The following is a 10,252-nucleotide window of genomic DNA, read 5'->3' as shown; positions in this document are numbered from 1 at the left end:
ACCACAGTCTCAGGACTCTAAGCCTTTTTCCACTTCTGCTTCCTACCTTCCCCCACCCCTGCCCACATCAACAGGTTCTTCTTCTCGGGCCTCGGCCCCAAAGGGACTGAGCGCTCTCAGGGGAGCTCAGCAGGTCTGAGGTGCACATCCCTGACCTTCCATTACCTAAAGGCCAGCTGGACCCGCAAGCGTAACAAAGGCCATCACCTCTTAAAGGGGCTCACATTATACTTTATTGACGTGTTAAGAGAGGCAAGTACTTTCCATTTAAAATATTAACATTACATGTACTGCCCCCCCTAACCCATGAGGAAGGGTGAGATGACTCTACGTACAGAGGAAGGGGCAGGGAGGGTGGGGACAGCAGGTCCTTGATCCCTTGCAGGGGCAATGAGATAGGTGGACTGAGTGGACAGAAGGTGGGTTATTAAGAAGCATCTTGCTTACTAACATGAAGCCTTGTGCCCTGCAAGAGAGCACAGATGAGGCCTCATTAGCTTAGAAGAGGGGCCCTCGGAGGGCAGGCACACGGTGCCCAACTAGCCAGCCAAGCCTGGCATCCCAGGGACGGAGCGGAGGTGGGGGGCCATGCACAGGGCCCCCAGCCCAGGCCTCTGATCCCCCGGCCTCCCTCCCCGCCCGCTGAGAGAAAGGGGGGTTTGGGCTTCAGCCACGGACCAACGGCCGGTACCGGCAGTGTCTCCTTAAAATAGAGATACAATGTGCATCAACAGGGTGATCACTTCTGGCCCACTTGGGCAGACGACTAGAGGTGCCGAGTGGGCCAGAACCAATCCTACAGTATCTTTGGTTTGTGGGTTCCCTTCCCTACTTTAATCCTCCCTCTGTCCAGCCTCCAGTGCAAGCCTCCGGCTGGGACCGGGCTGCTCGATAGCCCGCAGCCCAGCCTGACAGCCCTTGGAGGGCTGCCAGGGCTGCCTACTCACTAAGGTGCTGGGACTTGTAGGAGAGGATCTCGGCAGCCAACTGCTGGGGGTCCAGGAGCTGCGGAAAGCGCCCCATCACAGCCTCCACCAGGCGTGGGGGGAAGACTCCACACAGCTTGGTGTACACACTGGCTCGCTCCTTGGCCAGGTTGCCTGCCCCACCCCATGGGCCCCTGTCGGCCCCTGGGCCTGGCACCTGGGGCTCCTGCAGGACTGGGGTGGGTGGGGGCAGCTGGTATGGCTCTGACCAGTACTCTCGAGGTGGAAAGGCGGCTGGCGGGGGTGCGTAGTCGGCAGGGACGCTAAAGTGTCCGGCACCCACGGCCCGTCCAAAGGCAGAGAAGGCCGGAGTGGCTGGGAGCTCAGCCCCGTAGGGGTTGTAACCAGCATAAGGGCCTCGAGGGGGGCCCGGTTCACCAGGGGCTCCTCCTCGAACCCCCCACAGTTCTGACATCTGGCTCTCCAGGGAGCCAATGCCCGAGTCCAGGCAGTCCTGGGAGGTGTATGGGAGAGAATCCAGGGTCTGCGGGAACCAGTCCGTGGGCCCAAGGCTCCTGCCTGCAGTCGCTGGGACAAAGGTCTGGGTCAGACCCTCTCGGTGAGACCCCGGGGATGCCTGGGTTCCCAGCGTCTTCCCTTCCAAGCTGCATGGCTCACGCTCTGTTGGCTGAGAGCCAGGCTGGGGTGGTGGAGAAGGCCGCTGGCCACTTTTGTCCTTGCCCGGGGCCCGAGGGGGTGAGAGGAGGGCATTGGCACGGAGCTCATCAGCCACGGAGCGCTGGGGGCGGCTTGGCCGCTCGGGGTGGAAGAACCTGCACTTGATCCCATAGGTGCACTTCCTCCCTGGAAGAGAAGGAAGGGGGATTATAAGCAGGAGAGCTCCAGAACCAGGGGTGGCACAGGAAACTTGGAGTCAGGTGGTCGCCAAGAGGAAGAATTTGGGGCACGGGCCGACTTAGGAGAGAGGCATGGGAAGGAGTAAGGACGGTCATGGAGGGTGGAGCTGGGTCTCTTACCATAGGGACATGGCTGCTTCCTGTGCTCGGTTGTGAGTGGCTTCTTACGCAGGAAGTTGTCCAGGCTTGGCCCATGACGGCCCAAGGGGTCATCGGGGGGCATGAACCTGCAGAGTAGGTGGGAGATGTGAGGAGGACTTCCAAGTGCTGGTCAGGGACTGGACAGCAAACCTCATTTGGAAGGATAGGTGGGCAGCTCTTAAAACTGGTGCCCATCTAGCAGGACATCCTGGGCTCTGGGTGGGACTGCCCCAAGGGAGGGGAGGAGGTCCCAAGTCCAGAGGGACACGGCTGTGGGCACCTTTAGGGCAATCCTCATGCTGGGAGCTGAGGCCACAAGGAGACCAGCAACCTGAAAATCTGAATCTAAGGCTGTGTCCACTGGCCTCTGGTCAGACATTAAGTGCTGGGGACCGGAGAGGCTTTCTTGGAACCACTGACCGCATCCTGTCACAAATGCGACTGCTCCATCCCCCTCCCTTGTCCATCTCACTTCCAAAGCTGCCTGGATCCGAGGCCACGGCCCCCAGCCCCACCTCTCCTAGGGGCACCTCAGGTTTCCCCTCAGGACCCCAAGGCCATCGGCCTCCCCGCTCTCGAGAACGCACTTGTCATTGACGAAGGAGTACATGAGCAGCCGCTCCTCGATGAAGCGCTTCCACTCCTGCCGCTCGCTCTGGAGGTCCCGGTAGGTGTCGTTGGAGACCACCACGCCGTCTGACTCGAAGGCCAGCTTCACGATGAAGCGATCGTCGTAGCACACCACCCGCCTGCCGCCCACCCTCCGCGACGGCGTGAACACCAGGATCTTCTTCTTCTCCAGCTCCCACAGGATGTGCTGGTCTGGGAAGTGGCAGGGACACAGGTCAGGGCCCAGCCTGGACCCAGAGCCAGGCCCGCAGGGCTCCCTTACCTCCTAGTGGCCAGCAAAGGGGCTCCTAGCTCCAGGTGCATGAGGGCAGGAAGGGGTTCTGCTGAGGCCACCGCCACAGCCCAGCCCCTCCCCTGAGCCTTGTGCATGGTTTGCTGCCTGAAAACCAAGGACACCTAGGAACAGGCCTGCAGGTCTGCTCAACAAAGGCTCCAGAGCACAAAACTGGGCTTCGCCCTTTCCGCCTTCTGGACATCAGGCCTGTTCATGCCACAAGTGGGCGTAGCTCTGGTGTTCACCCAGCTGGTCCCATAGGGGTCCATGAATGAGCCTCGGTTTGAGCTGGGGCAGGAGACATGTCTTGGCTTTGTCCCCTGTAGCCAGGATAAAGCTACCAGAGCCTATGCAGAAGGGGCCACTTTTCTTGGAGTGGGTGGCCCCAGCCAGCCTGCCTGCAGATCGACTTCTAGAGAAATAAACTCAGTTTTTACTCCCAAAGGTTGGGGGCTCTTGTTGTAAGAACAATGGTGACGCCTCACACTTACTGAGCAACTACTATGTGTCAAGCACTCCTCTAAGCACTTATCATGTATTAACTTATGGGATCCTCACAACAACCCTGTGAGGTTTATCAACCCCCCACCCATGTCTCAGATGAGGAGCAGGTGGCTCAGAGCAAGGTGAGCCAGAAGGTACAGAACCAGGATTCCAGAGCCCATGGGCTCAGCCACCACACTGCTGCCCCTGTGCCACGGGAGATGTGGGGAGAGCCTAGTACTCATAAGCAGAGGCTGCACAAGGTGACCTCCAATTGTTCAGAGCAGGCGTGCTGAGGCCAGCACAAGCTGGGAAAAGAAATGCTGGTCCCTGCTTGAGGACTAGAAGTCGTTGGTCACACCCAAAGGGTCTTTCCTGGTGAGGGCTCCCGGAGCAGTAAGACCACCTTCTTCCAGAGGTGCCACTCACCTGTGATGGGCACATCAGGCCGAGGCTGCTCCTTCCTCCAGGATGGTACAAATGCTGTGATGTCTGTGTGGCCCCGTTCCAGAAACCAGTTCACGGCCAGCAGGATGCCCCGGCAGGAGAAGACCTCCTTGTTCCCATGGCTGGAGGGAAGAGGAGGGTTGGAGTCAGCCCACGAGGGTGGCTCATCTGCTATCCGCTAGGCCTGAGCAGGAGGGAGGCAGGTCCCACTCCAGCCCCTGCCCTGGCACAGCCCACCACCCTCAGGCTGGGGCCTAAGGCCTGCATTCCCTTCCAGATCGCACAGGGCCTGGGATGGCCAGACCCGGGACTTTCCCTGAGGTCCCATCTCCCGACAGTGAGGAAACGCCCAGGAATCTGGCAGCACTCGCTCCTCACATGGGGGAGACTCAGACCTCTTGCAACACACCTGGGGGTGGGGGAAAGGAGCAAGAGACTTCTGGTTCCTGCTCCACCCGGGGGTGCTGGGACCAAGGGGACACAGAGGTACACAAGTAGACCGAGTCGCCATTCCTCCCTCGCCTGGGGATGGGGGTTCACTCCCCCCCCAACCCCCCGCTCCACCACCCCCGGCTAACTGAAGAAAAACCAGATTTCTCCAGATTAAAGCTGGATTAAAGTTCAGTCCTGCACAAACCACAGAGGCTGGGACTGAGGAGGGCCAAGTGGAAGGAGCCATGATCCCAGCCTCCAATAGGATCCCCCCACACCCCGGCAGGCAGGCGGCTCCAGATGCAGGACGCTGCCCAGAAGCCTTTCAGTTTGAAAGTGAAAGGACTGCCTTTCCTCTCAAGACTGCCAATTCCCCAAAACGCCTGCACTGCCCTGTCCTCTTCTCACTTTTCTCAGAAGGGCATGACTCGAAGCAGATAGTCTGGACCAGGGGACTCTGATAGCAGGAGAGCTAGGACCTAGGACATGCCCCTTTCCTGGTCTCAGGACCAGACTTCACCCATCTTAATGTGGATCCAGGAAGCCCTGAGGCGCTGCTAGGTTGCTCTACCTCAGAAACAGGCCCGGTTGTCTGCAGCCTCCTTAAGAAGGGCCCATGTTGGGGGGACAACTTTCCTGTTTGCTTGGGGCCAAAGACAGACCACCAAAGTGAGGGTACCACTGGACTCCTGGGAGGGTGAGAGAGGGACGGGAGGCTCCCAAGTAATAATGGGTATGATAGAAGGGCTCTGAGACCAGGCTGGGGAGCTGGAGGGGGCCAGCTGGGGATCCCTCCCCAACAGCTCCTGCCTCTGACTAACCTCTCAGTAAACAACTCAGACTCTCATATTTAGCAAATAAAACAGAATAAACGTTACACAAAAGAGGCAAGTCCATGGTCAACCACATCCTGTGGGTGGCTTTGGGGGCGTTGATAGCTGGAGACCCAAGAGAAGGTAGAGAGGGATATGGGACAGTTGGGCACAGAGGCTGTCTGGGGGTGAGGCCAGGACTCCTGGGTCTGAAGGTCTCTGTAAATTGTACGGGAGGCAAAGTCCAGCCTGAAGGCAGTGCTCATCCCTACCAGGTGGGGCCTCCTAGCCAGGTGCATCCGCCAACCCACTTATACTAAAAGTTAACATTTACTGAGAACTCTGAGCCAGGCCCTGATCTATGTGCTCAATGCTAAATCATCAGTAAGCTTCTGAGGATGGTACTATCATTAAAGGTCCCTTTCCCCCTTTATTCAGATGAGAAAACTGTGGTCTGCAGAGGGCAACTAGTTGCCAGCATCATACAGCAGCAATTGTGAAACAGAGATGCAAACCCAGAGCCTGTACTCATAACCACCATGGGTATTGATGCTCAGATAGGCGCTAATCCTGACAGTGGGGATGGAGCGGGGATTAGCAGGTACTGAGCTCCTACTGGAGGCCAGGTGCATCACATACCTCCCTTTTCCATTCCTACAAGGCTAGCCGTTAACAGGAGGAAACCAAGACTCTGACACTCATCTAAGATCCCCTGGCTAGTGGTAAGAGACAGAACTTGAACTCAAATCTGCAGCCACTAGATTACTTTCCTGTCCTTAACAGCAAGACATGAAGTCTATTTAGAAGAAGAAAAAGCTTCCCAATTTGAACAGTGTTAAGAGGGAGGGGCAGGCAGGCTGTGGACAGGAAAAATGATGCATTTGGTAAACTCCTGCTCCTTTGTCCTGACCCATGTGAGGTGTTACCACCACTGAGAAGCCTTCTTTGACTTTCCAGGATGGGTTAGGTCCTTGGTCTGTCTTAATAGTGCCCCGTGCAGTGAGAGAGACCAAAATTAGCTGTAGGGAGGCGCTTTCCATCTGGGAGGACAGTATCTGGTGTTCTGCTTCCTCCATTGTATCACTCCCTTCTCTGGGCCTTCTGCTCTGTCTCCCCAAGACCATGGGGGTGTGATCATCTCTGGCTTGGCTTCCTCTCTCAGGTATGCAGTTTACACATGCATCCTTCTACCTCCTTCTATACACATGTGTGCACATGTATATGCCCCATCCTAGGCCAGCATCCCCAAGCCCTGGGACTTAATGGGATGCAAGGGTTTCCAGGACAGCATACTGCCTTTGGGCACCAAAACCCTTGGCTGGAGACAAGTCTGCTCTCAGCTGCTCTAGCCTCCAGAATATTCTCTTGGCAGGCAGTCAGAGCCTGACTCTTGGCAGAAGCGGAACACCAGATACTGCTCTTCCAGGCCGGAGTGCCTCCCTACAGCTAACTTTAGTCCTTCTCCCTGCAATGGAGGAAGCTCTGCTGGCACAGGAAAACCAGATATCCTCCCACTCCCACCACGGCCCTGCTTGTCTAGGTCAGGGTCCCTTATCCTGGCTAACTAGACACTGGTAAGATGTGTGAATACGTAGGAGACTCCAGCTCAGCGGCTTCCACTCTAGGACAGAGGGCAGGGCCCGGCCAGGCTACCCAGGTGAAAGGATCTGCCAGGGCTGGGCCCAGCTAGAGAAAAATTCCCTTAGAAGGAAACAGAGGTGAATTTCCCCACGATTTGCATATCGTGGGGGCTGGCCCGCCTGCCCTTGTGGGGGAGGGGGCAGCAGGGCAAGAACTCAGTAGCAGCAGAGACAGGAAGTTTGAGGCTGGAATTCCCCTCCTGCTACTGCCCCAGCTCAGAAACCCCCAGCGGATCTGCCTCACCAGCCAGAGCCTCCAGCCACCCCGCCTCCACCACCTGCCCCTCCTCCCTCCCAGGCCCCTCCTCCTTCTGCCAGGATACAAACACACGCAGCACATGGCTGCCCAGGGCTCAGCATTCTGGCAAAAGCCTCAGGAGGAAGGAGTCACAGATGCATCCTGGCACCTTGCCTAGCTATACACTGCTGGGGCCTGGAAGGGGACCCCTAACTTTCAAAACACATGTGACCAGCTGCCACTGACACGTGAGAGCCAGCTTTACCTAACTTTCCACCCAGACTCAGCCCATTTCAGAGATAGGAAGACTGACCTAAAGGTGGCTAAGCTGGGCCAGGAGTGGGAGGGGCGGACGGGCCAAGATCATCCAGGCCTCAGGTAGCCCACCTGGGAGATCCCTGAGGGCAGCCAGTGAAGGAGCCCTCCCTATTCCCCACCCGGGGTCTGGGATCTCCCTGTCCACGCCCACAAGAACTCTTCCTGGTGAACGATGCGTCAGCCTTGGCTCAAGCCCTCCTCTGAGGGACTGGGAGAAAGCAAGGCCAGAGGTCTGGGCTCCCTGGGGTCAGGAGCAACCCTGGCCCCACCCCACCCCATTCTCTGTTAAAGCATGCATGGGGGGTTAGAAGGTACTGGTGCTGAGTCCTGGGTCTGGCCCTGGGGAGTTCCCAGAGTGCAGTCCACCCTAGGTGGCCCCCGCTGATTCAGAATGGACCCAAGTCACAGTTCACTTGAAGCCAAATCAACAGGCCACCCGCCCACACCCCTTGTGTAGAGTTAGATCCTCGAGGTCACTCTTGGTCACAGCTACGAAGTCCTCAGTAGCTGGGTCTGCTTCCGTGGGAGCCCAGGTCTGAGATAAGGCCCCAGGCCCTCAATAATTGTAATAACCATCGCTGTTACTATCTTCTGAGCAGTTACTCTCTCTAGGTACCACATTTCACTCCTCACAACTACCACCTGAGGAGCTGGGTTCGACCTGTCTTATGCATGAGGAAAGACAGCTCAGAGTGGGTGACTTCTGGCTCCTTCATGAGTGAGCTGGAGCCCAGTCTGATCCCCTCCACTGTACTGCCTCATGTCACAGCATTGGAACTGAGAGTGCTGGCCCTTGAGGAGAGACAAAGAGCATAAGGTGAGCTCTGGAGACGAGGACCTGAGTTCGAATCATTACTCTACCACTTCTCAGTGGTGGGACCCCCAAACAAGTCTTTGAGCATCTGTTCTCATCCCTAAAACATTCCAAGCAAACCCTCTTCCAAGAAGCCAGGAGGATGATGGGAGCCTCTTGGCACACAGTAGGGCTTCAACAATGGTCTTTCCCTTCCTCTAGACTAGGGTGTGAGAGCAGGTCGACTCCTTCCTGAAGGCCCTTCTACTGGAGGTGCAGAGACACAAGGCCACCATTCCTAGCCACAGGCCAGGTCTTGGCTACAGAAGTGACACGTACCTCATGGCCACGTTGCTCCCGTCGATGACCACTGGCCTCAGGTCACTGCCCTCCTTGTCTTCCTCTGGGGATGAGGGCTCCAAGATGGGAGCCTTTGGGGTGCCCCCACCCCGGGGGACCAGAGGGAGCTGAGGGCAGTGGTCTGGGGAGGCCTGGCGCTCCCGCTCGGCTGCTGACCCATGTTTCACCAGCTCGCCCAGCACTGTGTTGGTGTCCGCCTGGACCCCCAGCTTCTGCAAGACGCTGTGGATCTCAGCAGATGAGTAGCCCAGCTTCCGGAAGAAGTCCACCTTCATCTGCAGTTCAGCAGCTGCTGCCTCCTCAGCAGGGGGCTCCTGGGCCGACCTGGGGGTACCTTGGCTGTCTTCAAGTTCCCACAGACTCATGGCGGAGGGGCTGGCTTTCTGCGTGGGCCTCTCTCCACCAGCCACTCACAGCTCAGAATGGTGAAAGGCACCTGTCACAGCTCCCTGTAGGACAACTACAAGGGTTAGGAATGGGAAATGGCTCTTTCTCCCACCTTGCCCCACCCAATAGGATGAGACAACACTGACTAGTGGCACTATGCAAATCAATCTTCACTTGTTACCTCTGTTAGTCTTCTAACAAAAGCTCTCCCAGCTAGGGATCATCAGTCCCATTATACAAAGGATGAAACCAGCCAGACATTAAGAACTTGCTCAAGGTCATCTAGCTGATGGCTGTTGGCGCAAAGGATTTGAACTCAGGAAGTATGACTCCACCTCCTACCCCAAGCTCAGCCCCACGCCAACCCAGGGACCCAGAAAGTCTTGGGAGGCCTCAGGGGACCTCGCCGCGCCCCCATAGCTGCGGGGCGGGGCGCTCAGGTGGAAACCTGGGGTTGGACGTGCGCTGTTGTGGGGGGTGGGGTGGGTGGGGAGGAGGCCAGGGGCTTCCCCGCTGAGGACATCGCCCCCGCCCGCCCAGCGCTGGGAACCAGGCCCAGGAAACTCGGGGCTCGTGGCCAGACTCCTGGACCGGTGAAGGAGAACTTTCCGGGGAGACCCACTGGCGAGAAAAGTTGCTGGGAAACTCTGGTTGGCCGCTGGACTATCTGACGCGGAGGCTGTCCCGGCCCCGAGCTCCGCACTCCCTTGGCTCCCCCTCCGGAGCCTGACTCTCCTTCCCTTAGGTTTCCCCAACTTGGGCTAAGTTGGAAGGGATCCCGAGGACCGGCAAGGCCGGACGGGACCCGCCGCACGTTCCTCCCCGTCCGGTCGGTCCAGCCAGGGCCCTCTCCGCCCCCTCCTCTGCCCTCGCCCCACCGCGCGCGACTCACCCCGCCGTGAATCTGGCGCAGCCGGCGGCGTCTCCATGGGGCCGAGCTCCAGGGGCAAGGCCAGAAGCGTCTTTATATGAGCGGGGCCGGGCAAGCCGCGTAAAGGACCGTGACGCGGAAGCCGAGCAGGGGAGGAGCTAGTCGGCCCGAGCGGCAGGGGGCGGAGCGGACATCGCCCCTTCCTGCTCCGCCTCGCGCTGCCCCGCCCCGCCCCGCCCCCGCCTCTGGCCCCGCCCCAGCGGGTGACCGCACGCGGCCCAGCTGGGAATAGGGTTAGGGTACGCGGAGACGCAGCCCGTTCCGCGGGCCTCCAGGCCAGGCCGCAAGGAGTTCAGAGGGGCGGGAGTGCAAAGCCGGCATGCGGAAGGTAAGCACAGGCTGAACCAGGTACGCGCACCGAGTCAGGCACGACCGACCGAGATGGATACAGAGATGCAATGACGGGTACAGGCACGTACGTTCAGACTCTTGACAAGTACGTCCCCGACTGAGAAGGTACAGCCAGGAACGCATCGAATGAATCCGGTACACAGAGACTGGTTCATAAAGATGGGTACACCCA

General features: G+C 58.4%; 1 protein-coding gene across 1 annotated transcript; it reads right to left on the bottom strand.

Annotated features, from left to right (window-relative positions):
• Window positions 1-210: 210 nt before the first annotated feature.
• Window positions 211-9,780, bottom strand: ZC3H12A (zinc finger CCCH-type containing 12A). The gene is made up of 6 exons (XM_011358002.2): window positions 9,691-9,780; window positions 8,391-8,860; window positions 3,801-3,940; window positions 2,572-2,806; window positions 1,964-2,070; window positions 211-1,790 (listed from the first exon to the last, which is right to left on the bottom strand). Exons 2-6 carry the CDS (start codon window positions 8,774-8,776, stop codon window positions 940-942), a joined length of 1,719 nt encoding a protein of 572 aa, XP_011356304.1. The 5' UTR covers window positions 8,777-8,860; window positions 9,691-9,780; the 3' UTR covers window positions 211-939.
• Between the last annotated feature and the right edge of the window lie 472 nt (window positions 9,781-10,252).

The sequence above is a fragment of the Pteropus vampyrus genome, unplaced genomic scaffold, assembly GCF_000151845.1.
Source record: "Pteropus vampyrus isolate Shadow unplaced genomic scaffold, Pvam_2.0 Scaffold36, whole genome shotgun sequence".
NCBI lineage: Eukaryota > Metazoa > Chordata > Mammalia > Chiroptera > Pteropodidae > Pteropus > Pteropus vampyrus.
The sequence above is the reverse complement of the archived record's forward strand: the minus strand, read 5'-3'. Positions and strand labels throughout refer to the sequence as shown.

Coding starts and splice junctions, on each gene's coding strand:
- ZC3H12A (XM_011358002.2), bottom strand. CDS start 8,776: ATGAGTCTGTGGGAACTTGAAGACAGCCAAGGTACCCCCAGGTCGGCC. Junction 3,941..8,390: donor GGGAGCAACGTGGCCATGAG/GTACGTGTCACT, acceptor TCTTCCCTCCAG/CCATGGGAACAAGGAGGTCT. Junction 2,071..2,571: donor TACTCCTTCGTCAATGACAA/GTGCGTTCTCGA, acceptor CCTACTCTGCAG/GTTCATGCCCCCCGATGACC.